Source organism: Bombyx mandarina, chromosome 01, assembly GCF_030267445.1.
Source record: "Bombyx mandarina strain Sakado chromosome 01, ASM3026744v2".
Lineage (NCBI taxonomy): Eukaryota > Metazoa > Arthropoda > Insecta > Lepidoptera > Bombycidae > Bombyx > Bombyx mandarina.
Genome location: NC_143208.1, coordinates 16,325,569 through 16,350,873, shown reverse-complemented (window position 1 = coordinate 16,350,873; position 25,305 = coordinate 16,325,569). Strand labels below are relative to the sequence as shown.

General features: G+C 37.1%; 1 protein-coding gene across 22 annotated transcripts in view; it reads left to right on the top strand.

The window, feature by feature from the left end:
- Window positions 1–25,305, top strand: part of LOC114252733 (coiled-coil domain-containing protein AGAP005037) — a 316,019-nt gene that overhangs the window by 179,006 nt on the left and 111,708 nt on the right. For all 22 annotated transcript variants that reach the window (XR_016323829.1, XR_016323828.1, XR_003625165.2 and 19 more), the window contains 2 exons: window positions 8,085–8,256; window positions 15,594–15,792. Coding sequence is in view for 18 of the 22 variants with exons in the window: in XM_089731174.1 (XP_089587300.1) it covers window positions 8,085–8,256; window positions 15,594–15,792 (371 nt within the window). In the remaining 4 variants the exon portion in view is untranslated. The remainder of the gene's footprint in view (window positions 1–8,084; window positions 8,257–15,593; window positions 15,793–25,305) is intronic.

Here is a 25,305-nt window from a genome sequence, read left to right as displayed (position 1 = left end):
AGAGCAAATCGGGCACCAGCTAAATAAGAACAATCGGAACATCTCCAGGCGGAGCTCTCTCTGCATTTGTAAGAGACAATAGTGTACAGTTTTGTTATGACAATAGGGGAATTTAACGGTTACAATCACTTTTCCCTGATATCTCCTCTCTCCAGCTTTAGCTCGCAAAGATCTTTAGTAAGGGCTCAAAAACTGCAATTGGCAAACTTTTCTCAAATAATATTCTTCATAAAACTCTCGAACTACCCGAGGAAAATGTATCGTTTTGATACAATGACAAATCGTTATTGTTTCTACTAAACGTTACGTTAACTTAGCAATATACAACATATATTAGCGTGGTAATAAATTAACATATTCGCATACTCAAATAGACCAAGCCGAGAATATATCAAAGTTAGGTAGGTAAGGTTTCCAAATGAATTGAAACTCAATACGGATTCAATTTCTATTATATCAAATGTTGTTCTCATTTAGTTCGTGCAATTTCTTTATTTAGCTGTCAGTAAGCACAGTTGGTACGTTTATTTCATCCATTCGATATTGAATTCGTCTGAGCTACGTAACATATGAAGCTGACACTGACGCCTACGTGCCACATGATAACGATACACCTCGAACAGTGCTTCAAAGGCAAATATTGTGATAACTTAACAAAACGCTAACGTTTCTCTATGTGAGGGTGTGATTAACAGATTTTTTGAATGTCTATCAAAAACATATCACAGATCTCGCCAAGACTACACTGTAGACAAATAATATTAAAGATTAACAATATTAACCTATTTTCAATTTGACCACAGACTTTAAGCATAACGAAAGTTTGACAATAAACATCTAATATATAAAATTCTCGTGTCACAGTTTTCGTTGCCATACTCCTCCGAAACGGCTTGACCGATTTTGATGAAATTTTTTGTGCTTATCCGGTATCTATGAGAATCGGCCAACATCTATTTTTCATCCCCCTAAATGTTAGGGGTAGTCCACCCCTAAATTTTATTTTTTTATTTTTTAGACAAAATTTTTAATTTCTATTTTTTTATGATACAACATACAAAAATACATACAATCCTCAATTTTCACCCTTCTACAATGAACCCTTATTTTTTATTTGCTAATTAAAAACTAAATTTTTATGCAAGAATTTTGTTTTTATTTTGTCATGACTTAGAATAAAAAAATCATATTACTCTGAAATTTTCACTCCTCTACGATCAACCCCTATTTTTTATTTGTTAATTATAAATTTTAAATTTTTTGGCAAGATTTTATTTTTTATTTTGTCATGACTTAAAATAAAAATAAAATATATTACTCTCAATTTTCACTCTTATACGATCAACCCCTATTTTTCCATCCCGATTTTTATTTTTTTTATTCTATGCACAGATCCGCAATAAGGTTGCAAGATGGCAATCAAATATTATAATTGTAGTACGATAAATTCTTATTCAGAGTTTATAATTTCAAGTTCCTTTAATTATGTTTTTTTTTAAATTCAATCGATCAGTTATCCCCGCCAGGTGTCGCCTCTCATCCAGCAAACATCACGTAGTAGGGATGAGGACGAAGCCGGTCTCCTGTCTTACTTACTCACTATACATCATAGATTATACACTTAATATATTTGAGAGCTATACAATACTATACATTTTTCAGCCATGTTTTGTTGGTTTTATTTGTGTATCAATAGTATGTTCAGTAGGTCTGAGAATCGGCTACTATCTATTTTTCATACCCCTAAGTGAAAAGGGTTGTCCACCCCAAACATTTATTTTTAATTTAAATTTTTTGGATATATTTTTTTGTTTATAATGAGGTATTATGTGGTTAAATGAGGTTTTTATTTCTACAGTAGAATTTCCCTAGAAATCTTATTTAAGGCAACACAACGTTTGCCGGGTCAGCTAGTAGATTATATATATATGTGTGTGTGTCAAATACATGGTAGTATAGGTTTTTTTTATTGATTTAATGTATTATTAATGCATAATTTAAAATATATATATATCATTCTGCACTCCTTCGCTGTATTCTCTATAAGTATGAGAAATTTCTTAATCCTCCGTCCACGCAATTTTCGTAAAAAGGGATACAAAGTTTTTGCTTCAAGTATTAATATATAGATGTTTTTTTCTAACTTAATGCTGTAATTACCTGAATTGTTATGAACGATACAATTTTCTGGATTATAAAAAAAAAAAACTTTGCTTTTCTTGTGTTCATAATTGTGTCGATACGATATGTACAATAAAGTTTAAACACACAATAAAATGATTTCACATTATACGACTCTCAATAAGTCAGTCTCAAGTATACGAAAATCTAAGCGTTTCCCCGAGAGTTAGAATTCCAAACATTATTCCGTTTAGTACTACTCAGAGCGCTGTCCCATATCAGTCGACCGCAGGATGCTTTCAGTCCAATATTCAAATCTTGTGAATAATCCTCAAACTTGAATGAGCTCTTGTGAATAGTTGCCGCAAAGTTGGTGCCGTATTTTATAAAGCACCCGAAGCGACACCCGACCCGGATCTATGAACAATCTAAGTTTTGAATTTATAAATCTAACTTCTTTGGATGAACTTAATTTGATACAACTTGTAGACAGTTTGAATCGCTTTATTTACTATATGTAATTTATTTAATATATACTAAACGTTTTTCAATCTAATCACGTAGTCTTTTAAACGGATATCAATGCGTTTTCTCTCGCTGCATTCAAACCGATCGAAGAGCGCGCAAAGTGAATTCAAATGTACTTGAACATAAATTCTAATCTGACCTCGCTCGTCTTACGTGTATAGCTTTTCTTTTCGTATCATATAGGCATGGGATTCTCCTATTTTATTATGATAGTATTATTTAAATTTGTTTTTTTTTGTCAGGAGGAATTCACCGGACTTCCGCCCTCCGACATGAACCGAGTTGAACCGACTAAAACCTCCTCTCGCTTAACAACCAGCATCCAAGCCTCGCATGAGACAGAACTCATGAAAAGGCAAAGGGGGGAAAGTGAAGCTCTTAGTGCGGAGCACATCTCTCCCATCACCTTCCCCCTCGGGACGCCGGACAGGCGGTCGTTGGCGCCACGACCACCAGCCCTCTTGGTCAGCAGGCTATCCGAAGCCCGCCTAGATGGCGCCGGTTAGAATGGTCTATCCTACGGAATACCCCGCTGGGTCAGAACCAGCGTGGGTTGAGGATAGCCGGCCTTCCATCACCCGGATGCTCTTGCATAAAACGCGTGCAGAGCAGCTTGCACGTCGTCTTCTTATGCCCCCTTCGCCGGTCCCCAGGCCGATATGTGAGGGAGACCCGAAACACTTAGAGGGCCAGGGCTTGGGCGAGATCCGCCTCCCTGGCCCCCGCTCGACGGCGGCGGGCCTGTGCGTCTCTCACGCGCCCCGCCGCCTCCTTCTGCGAGATGGTGCACTCGCAGAAGTCAAGCATCGCCTTCCACGACTCGTCGTCACCGAGCATCGATGCCACAACACTCGGCAACGACAAGTTGTTTCCTATTTTTGCGACGAGGACACGGCGCCACCCCTCCAATGCGGGGCAGGTGACGAGCGTGGGCTCCGCCGTTTCCAAGTCGCAACCACAATGGTGGCACTCTGCCGTCGGCTCGGCTCCGATCCAGTGCAGGAACTCACCGAAGCAACCATGTTCAGTGAGTAACTGCGTGAGCCGGAAAGTGAGGCGTCCTCTGTCACGATTCACCCAATTCACAAGAACCGGGCGAATCGCCTCGACGGTTCTACAACCAGCCGAAGTATCGGCCAGCCGTCTGGACCATGAGTCCAGCACGGACCGCCGAGATTGGGCCCTCTGCGCTCTGACCACACTGGGGCTGGGACGAGCGACGCCCCGGGTACGAAGGTCAGCCCGCAACTGATAGTCAGCGGCGAGCGCCTCCGTCTCCAGGACCTAAGGCGGCGTCCCAGCCAGTACACACGCCGCCTCGAAGGAGATGGTGCGATAACCACGGATGACCCTGACCGCGATGGTGCGTTGCGGCCGTTGCAGCAGCTTCGCTACCCCCACGGCCAGGGACTGGCCCCACCCGGGCGCCCCGTAATTTAAATTTGTTAGTGATATTTAAAACTTCCGACGCAGTTTCAAATGTATCCGATTGATGTCTACAATTACAAGCTTGAAACTACATAGTTGGTATTGATTATATTATTCGTAATTTATTCGTGTTTGCGTTATAAAATATACTGGAATTATTAGTATATTATTTAGTTCAAAATAAACATAGTTAGTATAAACGTAAACAAAGTTTAGGAATATCAGTTCCTAAACTTTTCTGAGGGTCCATGTTTGTTAGCAAATTGTTATGTTTATTGAACCGCTATCAAATATATCGCCATTTACATTTTATCATAATTGCTATAGTAACATTTAGATTTGTTTTGATATTTTCAATTTCGCAAAGTTTAATTAAAACTTCATTTAGTTTAATCTTGCCTTTTTTTGTTATTATTAGTCCGTTTGGTGTGAAATGTCTTTAAAAGACTATTCATAATTTATATATAGCTATTGTAGAAAAATAGAGAAGCTTGTTGGCATAAAGTTCAAAAGACGACGAATAACACCTAAGTCACCGTGACTAAGAAAACTGGAAAGTATTCAAAGCGTCTGAAGTAATATAACAAAAATAAAAAATACGGGATTAAATCAGAAATAAATTTAAATTATGTACGTCTATGACTTGGGAAAGCCGGAGAAAATCCGGAAACTATCGTCTCAATTCAGAGCTGATATAAAACGTACATTATTATGTTTATAAATAAAACTGGAGTGGAGATCGCGCAGCGGAAGATATAACGTGAAACGCCACCTGGCTAGGTGGTGCGATGACCTCCGAACGGTGGCCGGCAAGAAGTGGATGAGGAGAGCCCAAGACCGGGCCCAGTGGTGTGGATTGGGACAAGCCTATGCAGTGGTGGATTTACACTAGGGGCAATCGGGGCGGCAATTTTTTTAGGGCGGCACAATTTTGAAAGTAAAAAAATTTTTTAGTTATACCAACATTGCTAAATATAATTAATTAATTCCAATAATTATTAATTTTCTTTTTAATTGATGACTCAAGAAATTCAATCCATCCATTATTTGTGAAATATAATTTTGGCACTTTTGTTTGTCACACAATTGTTAGAAAAAAAAACAAATATTTATTTATGTTTTTGGAATATATGACATATGATAAAGTTTTCGCAAAAATTAGTTATTTTAATTTTGAAAAATAAAATATATGAACTATAAGTTTAGTTAAAATTCCGGTATTGGGGCGGATTTTTTCCGGTGCCCAGGAGCGGCATTAAGTTTAAGTCCGGCCCTGGGCTTACGTCCAGCAGTGGACGACTGTGGGCTGTTGATGTAGAAATAAAACTGAAAGTTTTGGTGGAATTTGGGAAGAGTTATGGTAAATGAAATAATTTCCACCAGTATGCAAAGGCTGACTAATGAATGGCATGGTTAAATTCAAGATTGAATTAATATTTAATTAACATTTTAAATGTATGTTTAAAAATAAAAACAGGAAAAATATAAGTGTTATACTTTCATAATGGTCGCAGTAGAAGTTGAATTATTTTTAACTAAAACGAAGCTGTCATATATACCTACATTGATTACCGTTACTTTTTGAACGACGATACTCTTTCAACGAACGATTTGTGGCCGAATACCTAATATTTATTTATTTATGTACACACAGAAAACAAGACACAGTACAGAATAATAGGAAAATTATGTACAAAGGCACTGCTTATTTCTTTGAGAAATCTCTTCCAGCAGACCTGCGAGAGGATAATGAGAATAATAATAAAAAGTGATGACTGTGTGTAAAACAAATAACACATAACTAAAATAACAAATACAACATGAGAATTATAGCACATACACATAGCAAATATTATAAGTAACACAGTAACACTCGTATATACGAAGAGTATAGAACCATGATCATTCGGTTGATGAGAGATAAAATTGTTTGACCTTGTATTTAAAAACAGAAACAGACTTGCAAACTCGGATGTCAGCCGGCATTTTTATCCGGTTATTTTAGCCGGTTATTTTAATCGAAATCGAAATTTTTCCAGGACAATTCAATTGATATCTTTATTAGATGAAACCAAAATATTCTCATTATGAACTTTTCGTTCGAAATTCATTTCCATGGCTTATCTATACTTCTATACTTATATAATACTATAAAGAGGAAAGATTTGTTTATTTGTTTGTATTAAATAGGCTCCGAAACTACTGAACCGATTTGAAAAATTCTTCCAACGTTTGGAAGCTGCACTATTCCTGAGTCTATAATCTTTTTTGAAAAAAACTAGGGATACTTACTAAAACTCCAATAATGTAACCCATGTGTATGTATGTAAAGGTGTAAATAAAATACCTAAAATATTCTTTACATCGCGTGCCCTGCGAAAACTATTCATGATTGAATAGATGTACTAAGACTTTGTAGAACACATTATTATTTACAAAAAGTGTCGTGACAGCATATGTCTAACTATTAAACTAGTTATGCCTCAATCCTCCTCCTCGAGTCGTGCTCCTCATGTCTGAGGGTCGTGACCACCATCACATATAAGCTTCAATCTTAGGATCTTTTTCCACTTTCCCCTGTCCACGGCGTCATGCAGCACGCTGTACACTGTACTGTCCAAATAAATAAATATTTAAAAAAATAAAACAACGTCAAATATCGTTGAAATTTTTGTTAAAGACCCGAGCGGAGCCGGAGCGGGCCGCTAGTTTATTATATTTTTCCTTAACAACTCATTTTTAGGGTTTCCATTTGAATAGCAGCTGTAGGATCTGTATTCCATGTTTCAATTTCAACACTAACAAAAACGATTGCAGGTAATATGATAAGGAACTGCTACTATGATTGTCATTATTTTCAAACCTTAACATGTCTGCCAATATTATAAGACTTAAGTTCAAATTTTCAAAATAAGTAAGTTTCATCCATTTATTATCATAATACCCGGTCAGTCAAATACAATCTGGTTCTCTATAGTTAGATATTATCCTTCCTGATGCTTTCAAGTCGTATATAAAGTAACTTGTGCTAAGCGGTTATAGTTTTTTACTGTCGAGGATTGGCCTCAAATCTCATAATAAAATGAACTCTGATGAACTCTGCCTTGAACTCTTTATAATATTTGAATCCTAAATTTTAGATTACTACGTGTGTATCGTTCCTCAGTTTATTTGTTCATTTATAAACTGTAAGCACACAGCTATTAACTTTTTGTATTCTCATTATTCTTGATTATCTAACAGTTGTCTAAAAGAGGTCGATTTAAACGATAATGTCATTATACTTTCATATATTATAGCATCTCCTTATTATGATTCGCTTTGATTTATAATGAAGGACACTACTGTAATCTAGTATATTCAATTAGAGCTCTTATACTATTTAAACCGAGAAGAGTCACTGAAAATAAGATTTCGATAATATCTTTCATATACATTTTCAGCCACACTCCAACTATTTTATTATTTTTATATTTTACTTCAGTCTAGCTCCAATCCTGTATTGGTAAGCCAACTGATCCATACATCTAGATAACTATAATAAATATCGAAATAACTGGATTGTGAATTTTACATGAAATGGTACGAATAAAATTGACAAACTTTGTGAATTAAAGCTAAAACTAAATGCTGAATACAAAATAAGTACAAGCATTAGAAACTAGGCCCTTTATGCCAAATGTATAAAACTATACAATCTGCATGCTTGTGCATTTTTTGTTATCTTTTATCTAAGCCAGCTTGACTTCTAAGTAATTTTAATAAATTAAAAATACTTTTTTATTATAATAAATTACTAACATTTCATTTTCTTCTTAAAACTAATACTAATCTAGCTGCGTATTTTAAATTAATAAACAATTACCGTATTTTTTATTTTTTTAAAACTGTTTAATGTTACAACAATAACAATTAACAACACCACTGGTCCAGAGCCAAGGTTTGAATTGAAGCGGTGACCTAAGCTCAGAGGCACTTGTATTTTATTCATTTTTTTTTGTCACCAGCCTCCCCTGCCACGGAGCTATCCGCCACCCACCAACAGTCTTCTATACGACGAAGACCCTGGAATCATGTCGGAGGTCGAGACGGCGTCCACTGGCTTCAGGAGAGGAGGAAAGCAGAGGTCCTCTTTACCTGTAGTCAGGACGCCGAGCAAGACGCTGGAGAGACCGCTCGGTAAGAACTCACTTTTCATCACTGGTGGTAGGACCTCTTGGGAGTCCGCACGGGTAGGTACCACCACCCCGCCTATTTCCGCCGTGAAGCAGTAATGCGTTTCGGTTCGAAGGGTGGGGTAGCCATTGTAACCATACTGAGACCTTAGAACTTATATCTCGAAGTGGGTGGCGCATTTACGTTGTAGATGTCTATGGGCTCCAGTAACCACTTAACATCAGGTGGGCTGTGAGCTCGTCCATCCATCTAAGAAATAAATTTAAAAAAACCTTTTTAAATTCAAAGATACTATAAGCTATACAATTGATCATGACAATACATGAGATCCAAAATATGGTAAAAAACGAAGCACATTGATGTGAAAATTTACGTAAATCGGGCGATAATGTACGCCAATAATAGACCAATGTAGAAGTCTAGATCAAGTTTTCTAGACTTATCTTCGACATTCTGCTTCCAATTTCGAGAGCAGACACCAAACTGAAGTCATAGTGCGGGATCCTGAATCCAAATTAAAGCAGTAGTAATGAAAGTAGAAGAAATAAGATACTTATTTAATAACTGAAAATCCTCCCTTCCGCTAAACTTTTTCTAAATAAGTTGACTGCATAATACGAACTTATATATGTAGTTCCTGCACTAAAGAAAAGAACTCAAAATTAAATTGAAAATCGTTTTGTACTTTTAATTTTATGTTAATTCCTTTGAATACTGTGAAAAGCTCTTCAGAAGTAATTATGTATTCAATATGTATGTTTCAAGCTACGCTCGGCGCAAAAGCTTACTAAGTTTCTTCATCAAAAACCTTTTTTTTTTTTTTTTTTTTTCATTTCATCAGGACTGCACTTGGCAACGAATTGGTGATATTCAATTTAAAAATTTGCGTTAAACGAACAGGTTCTGAAAGTTTCAAGCTTCTTACACGTTACATATTTCAAGCTTATATTACCTGTTTTGTAGTCGTCGTGGCTGTTTATTTGTAACGCAAAAATTCCATGCGTCCCAGCTCGATAGTAAAAACAGCAGAATCAGCAATTTGAGCAACTTTAAGATAAAAACATGAGACACATAAGACAAAGTGACAAAAACATAATAAAACTATAATACGCAGCAGTAGATTTTCAACAAATTTCTAACCAGTCGAAGTCGTCGTGGCCTAACAGATAAGACGTCCGGTGCATTCGTATCAAGCGATGCAACGGTGTTCGAATCTCGCAGGCGGGTACCTATTTTTCTAATGAAATACGTACTTAACAAATCTTCACAACTGATTTCCACGGTGAAGGAATAATAACATTTTGTAATAAAAATCAAACCCGCAAAATTATAATTTGCGTAATTACTGGTGGTAGGACGTCTTGTGAGTCCACACGGGTGGGCACCACCGCCATGCCTATTTCTGCCGTGAAGCAGTAATGCGTTTCGGTTTAAAGGGTGGGGCTGCCGTTGTACAACTGAGACCTTAGAACATAAACATCCCTAACCCAACATATGTACAATCCCTAAATCCTTTAGATAAACCTCATCTTCTAGCAGGATAAATCATTTAGATGCGTATGTTTATCGCCTTTTCAATTACAGTTTCAAATCACAACGGAGCTAAAGAAGCTTTCATTGTAGTAAGATAAAAATAGTACAAAATTTCCCGCACAATTTTTTTGAGTAATGGCTCATGTCAATTCTATATAATACTCGTATATGATTTAAAATAATCAAACATTAGCGAATTAATGTTAGCATTGTACCTGTACTCGCAACTCCAAACAAAACCGAGCATAGATGAAGCTTCAAAATGAATTCAGTGCGTAAATCGAATAGAAATTGACCGCATATTATTATTAGGCAATTACATTATGGAAATTAAGGTATCATGAAAATCAACGATTGCGGTGTGAGTGAGATCTTCGTTCGCATTCGTAGTGATGATAGCTGCCTCGCCACATTTTTTGTCGATGACACGCACTGATTTATACATTTGTCGCTGTTTGGTAAGAAATAGTACAGCTAATATTAGTGACTTCTGTTTATTTAGTAACACAACAATCTATATAACTAGTCAGGTCATAAGTATTGTCACACAGTAAAAACTTTTCTTTTAGAATGCTGGCCACAAAAAAGTTTATTGAATTCGAATTTCGAATTGTTCATGAAAATAAAAAAGGTATACTTTTAGAATTTTACTCATTTTTAAATATGTAGTGGACGCTTAAAGAAGACCGTGTTGCAGTTATTGCGTTGCATCGTTGCGGTTAAGCGCCAATTCAAATTTTTAACATACTGAAAAATTTGAATATAACCAAAAGATTCGTTTATCGTACCATCAAACAATACAATGAAGACTCTAGTGTAGATGACAAGGTCAAGAAGTGGTCGCCCTCGGTCTATTAGGACTCCAGCAGTGATAAAAGCTGTGAAGGCACGAATTCAAAGAAATCCCAAACGTAAGCAGAAACTGTTGGCCCTTCAGATGGGGTTAAGCAGAACCACGGTGAAAGGGTGTTAAATGAAGACTTAGGGCTTCGGGCATATCGAAGAAAAACAGGACATCGTTTGAATGCTCGTCTAATGGACCTGAGACTGAAGAGATGCCGCGCTTTGTTGAAGCGGTACGCGGGAAAAAAATATCGGGAAATTCTTTTTTCGGATGAAAAATTTTTTACCGTAGAAGAGAGCTACAACAAACAAAATGATGAGGTGTACGCACACAGTAGTGAAGAAGCGAGCAACCGTATTCCGCGTGTCCAACGAAGTCATTTTCCATCCTCTCTCATGGTATGGTTGGGAGTTTCTTATTGGGGCTTAACAGAGGTACATTTTTGTGAGAAAGGTGTAAAAACGAATGCAGTTGTGTATCAAAATACAGTCCTGACGAACCTTGTGGAACCTGTTTTTCATACCATGTTCAATAACAGCCACTAGGTATTCCAACAAGATTCGGCGCCAGCTCATAGAGCGAAGAGCACACAAGACTGGCTGGCGGCGCGTGAAATCGACTTCATCCGGCACGAAGACAGGCCCTCCTCCAGTCCAGATTTGAATCCGTTAGATTACAAGATATGGCAACACTTGGAGGAAAAGGCGTGCTCAAAGCCCCATCCCAATTTGGAGTCACTCAAGACATCCTTGATTAAGGCAGCCGCCGATATTGACATGGACCTCGTTCGTGCTGCGATAGACGACTGGCCGCGCAGATTGAAGGCCTGTATTCAAAATCACCGAGGTCGTTTTGAATAAACTTTAGTGTCATAAAAATCTATGTTTTGTTAAGTTCATTTTGGTATATGAATGGTTACATAATGAATAAACTTGTTTCAATTATTTTACATTAAACATGTGACAGAATTTATGACCTGACTAGGTATTAATACGTGAAGCAGAAACTTTGTATCCCTTTTTACGAAAATTGCGCGGACGGAGGAGTATAAAATTTTCTAGACTTATAGAGAATATAGAGAAGAAGTGCACAATGCTAATATATTTTTTAAATAATGCATAAAACATACATTAAATCAATAAAGAAAACATCACACACACTACATACCATGTATTTGACGCACACACGCATGCATACTATTTATTGTCAAACTTTTGCTCTTGACGTCTGTGGTCAAATTGAGAATAGATTAAATATTGTTTGTCTTTATTGGAGTTTACTCCTTTAGAATCGATTTACATATATAGGCCCGGGGTATGAAAATTATGGGGACCAAAATCGTACTAGCATGTCACACGAAATGCGTTATGCGCCTAGCATGTCACACGAAATGCTTTATGCGCCTGATTGGCTCCTGATTGCGTGATGCGTGCGCGCGCCAATCAGGAGCCAACGCGCGGCCGCGTTATCGCAGGTGACGCCGGGCTGCTGCGCCGGCAGTCCGCCACAAAGCCTCGTACTGATCGCGCGTTTCTCTCATTATTGTATTTTCATATATTTGTTAGTCGTTTGTTTTGTGTCTCGTTAATTTGTTAATAATCTGTTGTGTATCGTGTTGTCGTAATATAGAACTATTTCTCGTATTGTTTCGTTTAATTTTTTATATCCAGTAAACTCCAGTCGTGCGTCGGAGCGGACACACACACTTTTTTTTAATATTTTTTTATAGTGTAGTCTTGGCGAAATTTGTGATTATAGAAATATAAAATACAATCATAATAGTGTACAAACTTATAATTCCAATTAATTATAGTCGAATTTCGACTACTGCGGGACCTCTAGTAAACATAATAATGCTACGTTCGAATCAAGAACTTGTTCAATAAAAGCTAGCTAATTATAAAACGAAGAAAGGAAATTATAAGAAGAGTTAATAGATTTTATTAGAAAACTTCCTAACAATAATATTCGGACTGTTTAATGAATATTGAAATGCCGATTAAAAGAAACACAGAAATCTGGACTGGCATCGAACACTTATTTTATTTGCGTGCGATAATTGAAAGCCGTGCTGGCGTTCAAGCAAAAAACGCTCTCTAATTAAAACTGCAGAGGTAAATCTAATCACTGTTAGAGTAATTTATCAGAGATGTAGAAATCGTATTGAAAATAATTGCATTGCATAATTGCGAAACCGAAATGAAGCAACAATTTTCAAGCCATCCCTATTTTAAATGTATTATTTAATTTGAATGAATTTCTTTTTCAAGGCTTCCTACTGCAAAAACGGCTTTGTAGAAAAAAATAATTAAATGGTAATTGGACATTATGATGATTAGATTAGGATTTTTGTATTCTGTCTTTATTGACCATAGACCATAGACATCTACTACGTAAATGCCGCCACTTAGTTTGAGATATGAGTTCTAAGGTCTCAGTATAGTTTCAACGGCTTCCCAACCCTTCAAAACGAAACCCATTACTGCTTCACGGCAGAAATGAGCAGGGTGGTGTTAGCTACACGTGCGGACTCACAAGAGGTCCTACCACCAGTAAAGATTATTTGTATTCTGTCTTTATTGACCCATAGACCATAGACATATACAACGTAAATGCCCCCACTTAGTTTGAGATATGAGTTCTAAGGTCTCAGTATAGTTTCAACGGCTTCCCAACCCTTCAAAACGAAACCCATTACTGCTTCACGGCAGAAAAAGGCTAGGGTGGTGGTATCTATCCGTGCGCACTCAAAAGAGATTCTACCACCAGTAAGGGTTATACATAATATTGCTGACAGATCGTTTGTGTCCCTAGAGGTTGGAAGATGAAATAATTACGTCCTATTTATTAATTTTCCTACAAACACATGTGTGCCTTGTATGTAGGTACTCGTATAACCTGTACTTGTAAAACATGATTTCAGTGTTAGACAGTACAAAATTTTGCTTATTATATTATATATTAACACGAATTAGACATTACGTGGATAAGATATTATTATTATTTTATTAGACACTAGCGACCCGCCCTCGCTTCGCTTCGGAAACATTAAAACACACATGAAACCAAAAAAAAAAAAAATTAAAAAAGTAGCCTATGTTCATCAGGGACAATGTCGGCTTCTAATGGAAAAAGAATTTTTCAAATCGGTCCAGTAGTTTCGGAGCCTATTCGAAACAAACAAACAAACAAATCTTTCCTCTTTATAATATTAGTATAGATAATTTATGTAGTTTAGTTGTTAATGTTGAAAGTGCTTTTAATTTTTTATTTATTAAATCATTATGTCGAGTTCCATTTTTTTTAAATCCAAACATCAAAGAATTTTCAGATTTCATAAAATTTATAAACCTCAATTTGGTTTTACGATCTTAGAATTTGATAATATATACTGCCTACAATCTGGCTGGTGCTAATGGTTGTTCTAGCACAGCGGTCGGAGAACTTTTTTAATTTATATTTTTTTAATTATTATTGTTCAAATATTTTTGTGTAAGTTAATATTACCCCATGGCGAAGAACAAAAAAAAACGAAATCGCTTCTTTTAAGCATCTTTCATATTATAGCCCCCATGATAATTTTGAGAAAAAAACAATAAGTAAAAATTTAACGATTCTAAAGAAGTTTCACTTCAATATATACTTTTTATTCACAGAAGCTTCATTTTTACCCCCCAAAATTTCATTTTACCCCATTTGGGGTAATTTACCCCGATTACCCGACCGCTGTTTTAGCATGATCGCTTCAAGAAATGCCCACATCAGATTGGAACTGAGACGACAGGGAGCACACGCTTGCGATCTGCCTCGCATGGGAGCGGTGGCTTAGTGTCTTTGCCGCACAAATCGGTACATATTTGCATTTAGCACTATAGCCACAATACTTTGAAGTGACCATAACGGAGGGTGAGGCTGAACTTCTGCGTACACAATCTTGCAGAGGTAGGCGGCGAGGTGATTTAGAAACCGCTCTTCTCTCTCCACATAGGCCCTTCGACTGCGAGTCGAAAGCCCTAACGGAGGTATCACTCGAATCTTGGCTCCCTGAGTGTTTCGCTTCTGCTCGATAGGCCAGTTTGTGGCGGTTCCCCTCGACGGTACAAAGGAATAAGAAGAAAAGATGATAAAAAAGCAAGTGATAGATGACCGTAGTCACCAATCCACGCCGATTCTAACCCTGGAAATATCCCAGAGATACAAGTCCCGAGTTCATCTAGGTGTTCTTCAAATAGCCTGCCGATGAAGTGGTTCAGTAGCCGTGACATCTCGCATCACGTCCTTACGGATCCATCTGATCCAATAACTTTTGCATTAGACGCATTCAGCTCTAATACTAGGAACAGGCTTAGGGACCCCGATAACTATACTTCTCGAACTCGACAAAAAGTTCGCCGTGCAACCTAACCCATACATCAACCCGCTGAGTTTCGCGCCGGATCTTCTCAGCGGGTCGCGATTCCGATCCGGTAGTAGATTCATTCGCGAAGCCATTGCTCTTGAGTTGTTAGGTCTCCTTCGGAGGCGCTCGGGCAGTTGTTAGCAAATCCCACCCCTCCTGGCTGAGCCTTTGCTCGCCCACCTATCCTGGTGAAACTGGAAAGGCCTTCGGGCCACCAGTAATCTTTCAATCATAAAAAAAAAAAAGTGTGTAATGTTTTCTTTATTGATTTATCTTAAAAAAAAACATCTCGCGGATTTTATAAAGCGTAGATAAATATGCTTCCCGCGAAATGTGTCACGCTCCCGTTCATTCAACATCATTCCCATTATAATTGCGAATAATTGATTTAAGAGCTTCGGATTGGTGGTTAGAACAGCCACAATTGAAACTTCGATGTCATGTCCCGTAGTGACAGACATTCGTGTTGAGGTGACGTTGGGCTATTGGCTACCACTAAACAAATGGGTAAATTTTATGTAGTCATGCTATGCTCACTTTGTTTAATTCGGACATTTGTTTCAGGTTTGGTGTTCCTGCAGTACAGAAACGAAACCAAGCGTGCCCTCCTGCCAAATGAAATAACATCAATCGACACAGTTAAAGCTTTATTTGTTAGAAGTTTCCCAAAACAACTTACTATGCAATATATGGACAGCCCTATGGTTAAAATCTACATTCACGACTCATCCAAGGACATGTTTTACGAACTCGAAGACGAACGGTAAGCTATTAATCTGTTGTGTAACATTAACTTTTTAATTGATACAGTTTTTTTTTTAAACTGTTGGTGGTACTGGTGGTAGGACCTCTTGTGAGTCCGCGCGGATGGGTACCACCACTCCGCCTATTTCTACCGTGAAGCAGTAATGCGTTTCGGTTTGAAGGGTGGGGCAGCCTTGTAACTATACTTGAGACCTTAGAACTTATATCTCAAGGTGGGTGGCGCATTTACGATGTGGATGTCCATGGGTTCCAGTAACCACTAAGCAATAAAAAAAACACACTTTTCCTAGTTTAAGTTCTGCTGACTACTATTTTTCTATGTAACCGAATCTTTTAATGGAATTTTCACTAACTTCATGAGGTTCGTCTAACTTGAGAAATTGTCTAAGGCTCATAAGACCTATAACAATAAAATATTTTTATTACATTGGCCTAATACATTGACCGGATTCACCAAGAATAAAAAAATATTAGATTCTTGAATTAGTTTCATCAGACGTACTATTTTGTAAGTTACAAAATTCTATCTTTGTCAATAACACATTTTCAATACAAGCTAATTCTCTACCCATTCTCAAAACCCACAATTCAGCGTATTCCCTGTGCGTTTTCCAAATCAAACCGCAGCCGAATGCATTGGAAACCAGAATTTCTCATCTCAATTGATGCGGAACATTGACTACTGCTTGGCATTCCATCAAAATCGATACAAAGATTTGTAGGATTCACATTCTTAGGAAAATGTTTGTCAACCAATATTGTCCTCGTATTCTGTCAACACTGAATGATTTTAGTATTTACGCATTAATTCCAAAATTATAACCAAAATTTTCATAATACGGGCTTAAAATTTTATTTCAAAACAAAAGTTTTAAAAAACAAAAAACTTTTTAAAAACAAAATCGCAAATAGTTTAAATCATTTTGCTACCTCTAATCAAGTCAATTCGATATAACTTCGCAAGGAAGATGAAGCCAGCTTTGTCAGAGAAACTTGTTTGAGTATCTTTTCAAAGCATGATCCTACTATCTCGTTACAAAACTGGAATACAACTCGGAAGGTGAAATGTACCGAATTGAATTATAGTCTTGAAGCTCAAGAGACTTTAATTTACAAGTTACTGGATCACGAAACGTCGAGCTTCTAAAAAGAAATTTTAAATGAAGTTCGCAATTGCTTAAATTAGAATTGCATTACTTTTGAAACTTAAAAGAGCTTTTAAATTTCCGTAATTACTGAATTTATACTTACTGGTTTTTTTTTTATATATTGCTTAGGTGGGTGACAAGCTCATAGCCCATCTGGTGTTAAGTGGTTACTGGAGCCCATAGACATCTACAACGTAAATGCCGCCACCCACCTTGAGATATGAGTTCTAAGGTATCAGTATAGTTACAACGGCTGCCCCACCCTTCAAACCGAAACGCATTACTGTCTCACCGCAGAAATAGACGGCGAGGTGGTCCCTACCCTTGCGGACTCACAAGAGGTCCTACCACCAGTATTAACTGCAATTATTTTTTTCTCCTGCCTTTTTGCCGGTAGCCTAAGAGGCTATCCCAGCTATGCCCGGACGAGTAGGTGAGCTCACGGGCGCAACCTGAGAGAATTTGCTAACACTAGCCCTAGCAAGAGCAGTGCTTCGCAAAAACTACCTCAAACATTTCACGTTTATTTTAATCGTATTGTTATAACATTTATGTGGTCTGACAATACGTTTCAACATCGGTGTTACTTAAGAATTCGGCTATTAAATTATTATTAGCATATGCGCCATAAGAAACAGCAATAAAATTTGTTATAAAACATCACTACTATTCGACCATTGTCGCATCGCAAAACATACAATTTTTGTATTAGACGTTCTCTTTTGTTCTTGAAGTGTTTTCAGTGATAAAGCTCGTCAACAGCTAAAAAATCTTAAAATCGGTTAACATACAGAGAAACAAGCGCTGAATTGTTGTGGATTTTGCTTTTCTATAATATCTATTTAATTTGGCTCGGATAAATATCTTTTGATTTCTTTAAATAAATATAATAAATATAATTTTTACTAAGATATTTCACGAGCTGAGATTTGGAAAAGCCATGTTTTCATTTAACGTGAACCGTTATCTCGGCTGTGTATATCCTACGCTACTTAATTTGTCTTTTTACGTTTGAGTAAATTAAAGTTGGAATACGGATGAATTATGTACGTATCCTAATGTAGGCGTTTTTTTTTTGAAAGCTACTCTCGTCTCGGGAAAATTTGTGTTAGACTCGTGTTATTTGTTGGAATTGAAACTTTTACATGTGTGTACATCCCTATGTATTAATTTAAACGTAATGGTTTTTCTAAGAAAGGAACAAATTTGACGAAAACTAAGAAAAATCAAATGTATCTTTCGCTTTCTTGCTTTTTTTTCATAAAGGATAGGAGGGTAAATCAATTTTACTTGGAACAAAATAACACAAACTTGTTTTGCATTGATTAAGATATTCGTTTAGGTTTTTAATTTTTCTTTAATTAACATGGCGCATTGTTGTTTTTTTTTAACTAAACTATTGAGAGATTCTTTAGAAACAAATGTGTTTAATCGTTTTAGCAATACGAGTAGGTACCTACTTACACAAAATTGGCGAAATAGGACAACGGATAACTTTAAAACGTTAAAATGGTGATTCACGCTTATGCCTTCTACAACGTTTATGCGAGAAGAGAAGAGAAGTGGTGAAGCCATCTAGTGGCCGACGCCCGTAAACATTTTTGTTGAGTTCCTTATCTATAACTAATTTATGTGTACCAGTGGTCCCGCAGTAGTCGAAATTATGATTCTATTGTCAAAGACTGTTATACTTTTAGAATCACAGATTTCGCCAAGACTACACTTTGGACAAATATTAATAATGACAAACAATATTTAATATAATCTCAATTTTACCACAGACTCAGAATTTTTTTACAATAAACAAATAGTGTGCATGCGTGTGTGTCAAATACATGGTAGTGTGTGTAATGCTTTATTTTTTGATTTATTATATTTTTTATGCATAATAAAAAAAAAAATAACAATCTGCACTCCTCCTCTATATTCTCTATAAGTGTTGGAAATATCATACTCCTCCGTCAGCGCAATTATTCGTAAAAAGGGATACAAAATTTTTGCTTTACGTATTAATATATAGATTATCTATTATCTATGGGCGCATGGTTGGTAATCGCACAAAGAGCTTGCGCAACACGAAACGATAACAGTCCCGAGACGTCTTCACTCTTCCTAAGTCGGGCAGCGAATGCTTCGCTAGAAGTAATAGTGTTCTGTGAGCGAATGTGTCTCGATTCCACTCAAGTGACATCTCGACTCTGCCGAAGCACGCCACCCGAACTGAGCCGACGTTTGACGAGCAGTTGCCACTCACACCCACTAGATGGCGCGCTTTCATTTCGTTTGTCTTGTCCGGATGCGACATGTAGATATGAGATCTAGAGGTACATTAGAATCATTTCCGGGGTAGGTGAGCTTTATTTTCGCTGGCAGACGACACTACAGCATTACGGAAAACTAGTTTGTGAATATAGAAATTCAAATCTCTTAAAGTTTTGTTTGATCTATACTTCTATACTAATATTATAAAGAGGAAAGATTTGTTTGTTTGTTTCTATTAAATAGGCTCCGAAACTACTGGAACGATTTGAAAATTTTTTTCACTGTTTGGAAGCTACACTGTTCAAGAGTGACATCGGCTAATCTTTTTTAAAACAAAATTGGGATCCTTACTAAAACTCCAATAATGTAACCCAAGGTGTAAAAAAATTACCTAAAATATTCTTTACATCGCATGCCCTGCGAAAACTATCGATAATAGAATAAAATAATGTACTACGACTTTTAGAATACATTATTATTTACAAAAAATGTCGCGACAGCACTTATTGCCGCATAACTATAATAGTTAGTACGTCTATAAAACAGCAAACAAAAAATAAAACAACGTCAAATATCGTTGAAATTTTGTTCAAGACCCGAGCAGAGCCGGAGCGAGTCAATAAATAGATGTGTCTCATTTGAATTTTACGATACAATTTGTTTGAGCGTCACCTTCACTTTCCGTTTCCTTCTAAAAAACTTTATTTTAGCGCCTTCCATCACTGAACAAATTTAATAAATATCTGAGTTCGCCTTCTCAAATTCAATAAACCTTCTTCTTCCGATCTTTCTTGTTGTACTAAAATCATTTTTGTGATTTAATTTAATTCGTAACACAATAAGTTCTAGAATTACCTACCAGCATTAATAATGAATTTTACTATTTCGACTATATTATTTTTTCATATGCCGACCTTTATATTATTATGTTATAATCACGTTAGGGTCGCGTTTCCGATCCGGTGGTAGATTCTGCGAAGCACTGCTCATGCTAGGGTCAGTGTTAGCAGCTCTCCGGTTGAGCCCCGCGAGCTCACTACAAACGTTAGGGCGAAGCTGAAATAGCCTCTGAAGGCTATCAGCATAGGTAGGGGAAAAAAAAAGCTACATCTGTCGTCATGACCGCTTTCGTTATCATTAAGCATACTTCAGAAAGATTCTCGTTTATTTGAAAACTATACTAAAACGTATAGTTCAATGACGCTTTTGGGGTGTAGATAGGATTGTTTAGTTTCTGTAGCGCCCCAGGGATGTTTGCGGACGTTCGCATCGAATGAAAACATTCATGCAGTCATGTGGAAGCGATGCGCCTTGTGTACCCGTGTGCCTGTGCCTAGAGTACGGGCTAAATGCAGCAGCATTCTGAATATGAGACAGAGTAGGCCACATTGCTCTTACATATATGTTGCTTTTTTATTGTATGTTGTATTTTTACTGGTGGTAGGACATCATGTGAGTCTGCGCAGGTAGGCACCACCACCTCGCCAATTTCTGCCGTGAACCGGTAATGCGTTTCGGTTTGAAGGGTGGAGCAGCCGTTGTAACTATACTGAGATCTTAGAATTTATATCTCAAGGTGGATGGCGTATTTACGTTATAGATGTCCATGGGCTCCAGTAACCACTTAACAACAGGTGGGCTGTGAGCTCGTCCAACCCACCTAAGCAATAAAAAAAAATTAATTGAAATTCTATATTTGTTAAGCTTAACTAAATTAATTTGTTAAATAACAGCATTAGATGTGTACAGGCGTGCGCGTGGGTGTGCGGGCCGCATAACCTAAGTGTGATTATTTCACGGTTCATGAAACCAGTTACACTGAAATTATAATATAACGCAGGCTGGTAATACTGTTAGTTTTGTCAAATATTTATTAAAAATTTGTGTTTTTAAGCTATTGCATAGCTTTTATCGCGGGCCATGAGCGCGGCGACCGAATCATGAAATTCTGTAACGAAAAAAACCTAACACCCCTCACTCCGCCTACCATGTAGCTCGCGTTCAACACATTCACACGTTGCGCTTGTCTAGTGTTTGTGAATAAGAGCGTGGCGTGACGTCACACTGCATGCGCATCATGGAAAGGCTGCCCATCTCTCTCTCTCGCGGTCTAGCTTATGAGTGTGAAGGGGACAGTTAAGGTTTTGCTTTTATTAATGTTTAATATAGCGTGGTCTTGTTTTATTATTGTTTTAATATTAAATTATCATTTTCTATTATAATTGCATAAGTTGATAAAAAATGCTATGCAATAGCTTTACCGCGGCAGTTCCCGAGTGCCACACGTTTTTTAGTTGATTTTTATATTTAAAGGTACAGAGTTTCAACTTTTTGGTACACTTTAATTGTTACTACGAGTATACTATATTTCAAATTTTAATATTCCTTCCCTTCATTACAGAAATATGCAGTGTGATAGACCAACTTACGAAACAATAAAATTCAATTAATTGATCTCATCTATATCAATTATTTTTATTTTCTAAACACTTGCATTTTTGAGAGAAATATAAAACATTTTAAATTTATTTCCTATCCATAAATAAATTTTTCATACATAAGCGAAAACTGCACTTAAAACTTGCAAGGGTTTCTCGAAGCTCAACATTTTCTCGGCTGGAGAATTCACTTCGAAGCGCTTTGGTTTTCTCAAAGGCATGTTAACCACATACAGGCGCCTTATCCTTGAAGAAAATACTAAACATACCACGTCAACACGAACTATAGTTTGCATAAGCACAGTAAAGCTTTACCATAATAATCTGCACACGTAGATATAATAGCACCTAAATAGAATTATCTTACTCGTTGCAACTATGAAATTTAATTTTGTTATTAATCATCTTAAATCTATATTAAATGTATAGGTGGATTAGCGGAGATGGAGGATATAACGGAGATGGAGGATAGGCGGTGTTTTTAAAAGGTGTGACGTCAACATTGCTGAGATTCTCGTAGAGCTCTCGGAGGTTCTCGTAGATTCTCGGGGGGTCTCTAAGGTTCGCGGAGGGCCTTACGAACCCCGAACACGATCACACTGCTATTTTTATTTCTTCTTTCCTTCTGCATTGTTATATGTATCGTCTTCTGATTAATTTAAAATGAGGTTAAGCAGTCTGTCAGCTTTCTGTTCTGTTTTAGCTTTTTACAATGTTTCTTATACCAGCCCGTATAAGTAAGGTATAATAAATAAGGACTCGGGTCTTTGCGAGTGATTCACGTTTCTGAACCCAGGACTCCTCTCACCATTGTCTTTTGACATGTTAGAAGAGCGTTTTCCTTTCTGTGATACTCTGAAGCTTTATAGTAAATGCAAGTTAAAAAAAACTGAAGTCTTTATTTTTTATTATGTAAATATTTGAAAGCTCAGTACTTTGTCGAAGCGGCTGCTATTGTTTTATCGATCTCCTTCGTCATCTGGTTTATTGCAATATCAATTGACCCAAATAGGCACAATTGCACAGTTATACAACTAATATTTAATATTCGAATACTACGTAGAAAAGTTTGCATGTCGTGTTTTGAACGGTCTGTGCACTATTTCAAAGGACACACACACACCCAGACGTTGTCACGGTTTGTCGAGTGTGTCACAGTCAGCGACACGGTCGTCACTTACACACGAAAATTGACAATTCAATTACATTTTTGTCGTAATAGATGAAAGCCGCCATTCACAACGTGATATTTGGCCTCGGCAATAATCTAACATTAGGCACCTTAGAACACCTTCTCTGCCTGTACGTGTCTAAGGAAAGAAAGAAAAAAGCATTATACTTCGATAAATTCTTTAATTGTATTTCTTAGACACTCGGTCCCTATTTAAGAAGGAATTGTTTGAGATGATACCATGATACCATCAGGTGAGCCGAGAGCTCGATCAACCATCTAAGAAATAAAAAAATGAAACGTTCGTTAATAAGTTACAAAAAAATACGTATAATAATATGATAAATAAACATATTGTTTCATTAGGTATTTATTATTGTGGTGATATTGTATTGGTTATGCAATTATTTAAAATATTTTTATATGAATTTTATTATATCCGTCGTTCGGGATACTTTACTCTTATGTTTCCTGCAAAATGATATTTAGAGGAAAAACTAAAATAAAAATAAGAAACATGCGACAAAAACGTCACTATAGTATTATTGAAGCTCATACATAATATATATCTTCATTTAATACATAATAATATAAAGGTATTACAATTTTAAGCAACTACACGTAATTCGTAATAATTGTATTAATACGAGCTATACTTCGAAAGGCGACGCTATTGGTTTAGTTAATCGCGCTAAGGCTGTGTGATCTATCGTTTAACATAATAATGGAATTAAAAAAATCTTTTTTTTTTTTAACGCTGGGGAATCCATTTATGTATATCCACCCGGTCGAGGGGGGTAAGAGACCGGGTTATGTCGGACTCCGGCGCCTCCAGAAATGAACAGGGAGAAGAAGAAGACAGGGGTCCTCCTCTTCTTCCAATTCCTGCCGGGAGACTACGCCTTGTGAACGGCGCGCGAGACACTGCACGGCGTCTGCCACGCAAGAGCTACCCCGCAAAACCGACTACTGACTAAACCCCATCGAGCCCCACCACTCCGACTCCACGAAACCCACGGTACCGCAAAGTGCGCGCCGAAGAAATTAAAAAAAACTGCTAAGTCCACGCGAAGGAAGTCACTTTCACGTTATCAGTTTCTACGCAATGTGCGCAAGATACCCTGATATTGTAAACAACACTATTATTTCCGATTTGAAGTATGAACATTTTGAATGTATTTATTCAGTGTCAGTCTGCATCCATAATCTAATACAAATACTAAGGATAAACACAAATTCAGTGTGTATTATCCAGCAAAGCTTGTGACATAATGTACGAACGATGTATGACGTCAGAACTTTTCACTTGAAGTGTCTGTCGCAACTGAACACGATGATATGCATAATTTATGTATTCTTAGGTATTATATTTTTATACTCAAGGTTCTGTGATTAATAATATAGCGCAGAAAGTTGTGTTGAGTTTTGATTTAATTCGATTAAATTCGATTGATTCTAAAAGTCACAAAAGAAATAATGAAAATATGACATGAAAATTAAAAGGTATTCTTAATTAAATCATATGTTATGCTTTCTTTTGTTTGGCGCTTGTTTTTTTTGTAGTCGAAACTTAACACTTATTGGCTAGCTCTTCAAAGAATATGTCTGAATTTTTTTTCTTAATCCAACCCTTAATATATTGGAAGATATTAATATTTTTAGAATATACTGATTATTCAATTGTTATAAATTATTCACGAATCCATGCCAAGTGTGTATTTTTTTGTTGAATATTGTACCTAAATATCGGCATGGCCGGATTAGCTAATACGAGTACACCGACTTCTCACTCACTTCTTCGTTTGTTTTGCAAATTGTAGCTTTAAAGTGAAACTGAAATAATACAGAGAAAACCGAAGTCCCTCCGCAGACCCAGAGGTTCTAAGCGATCCGTGGCAATGGGACTACCTACAATGCGAACGGCCTTCTTCTCAATAGAGTCAAATGGAAGTATTGGAATATTTGGGAGTCCCGGCCCAGAGCTGGTGGGAGCAGTACTTATAGTGCGAGGCCGCACTTATGCTTTGTAAAGCGAAAGTCTGTGTCCAGGCTTTAAAGTACTGCTTCGCTCTGTTGGGGACTTTCAGCATTTTGGACGCCAGCTTGACTTTGCTCACCAAATGACCCCAAAACTGGATATCGCTCGAAATATCGAGCCCAAGTATCCCAATACTCGTGGATGCTTGCAGGGATACCTCTTGGAATTGCGGTCTCATGACAAAGAGGTCCTTCATTGCAGTGAACGCGCAAACTTGTATCTTCAAAGGAGACCCGGTGACTCGCACCAGAGAGTACTTTAGACACAAGTTTAGATCGTCTCTCCTGCACATACTCTGAGAAAACTCCGATGGCCCATATATTGCGCATCCCCCGTGCTGTCATCCGCATAGCAATGCATGCTATCAGTATATAGCATGTCATTGATATTCAGCATGCATGCAAACGTGGGAGAGAGCACTGAATGTTAATTATCCGAGCAGCAACCGTCTACA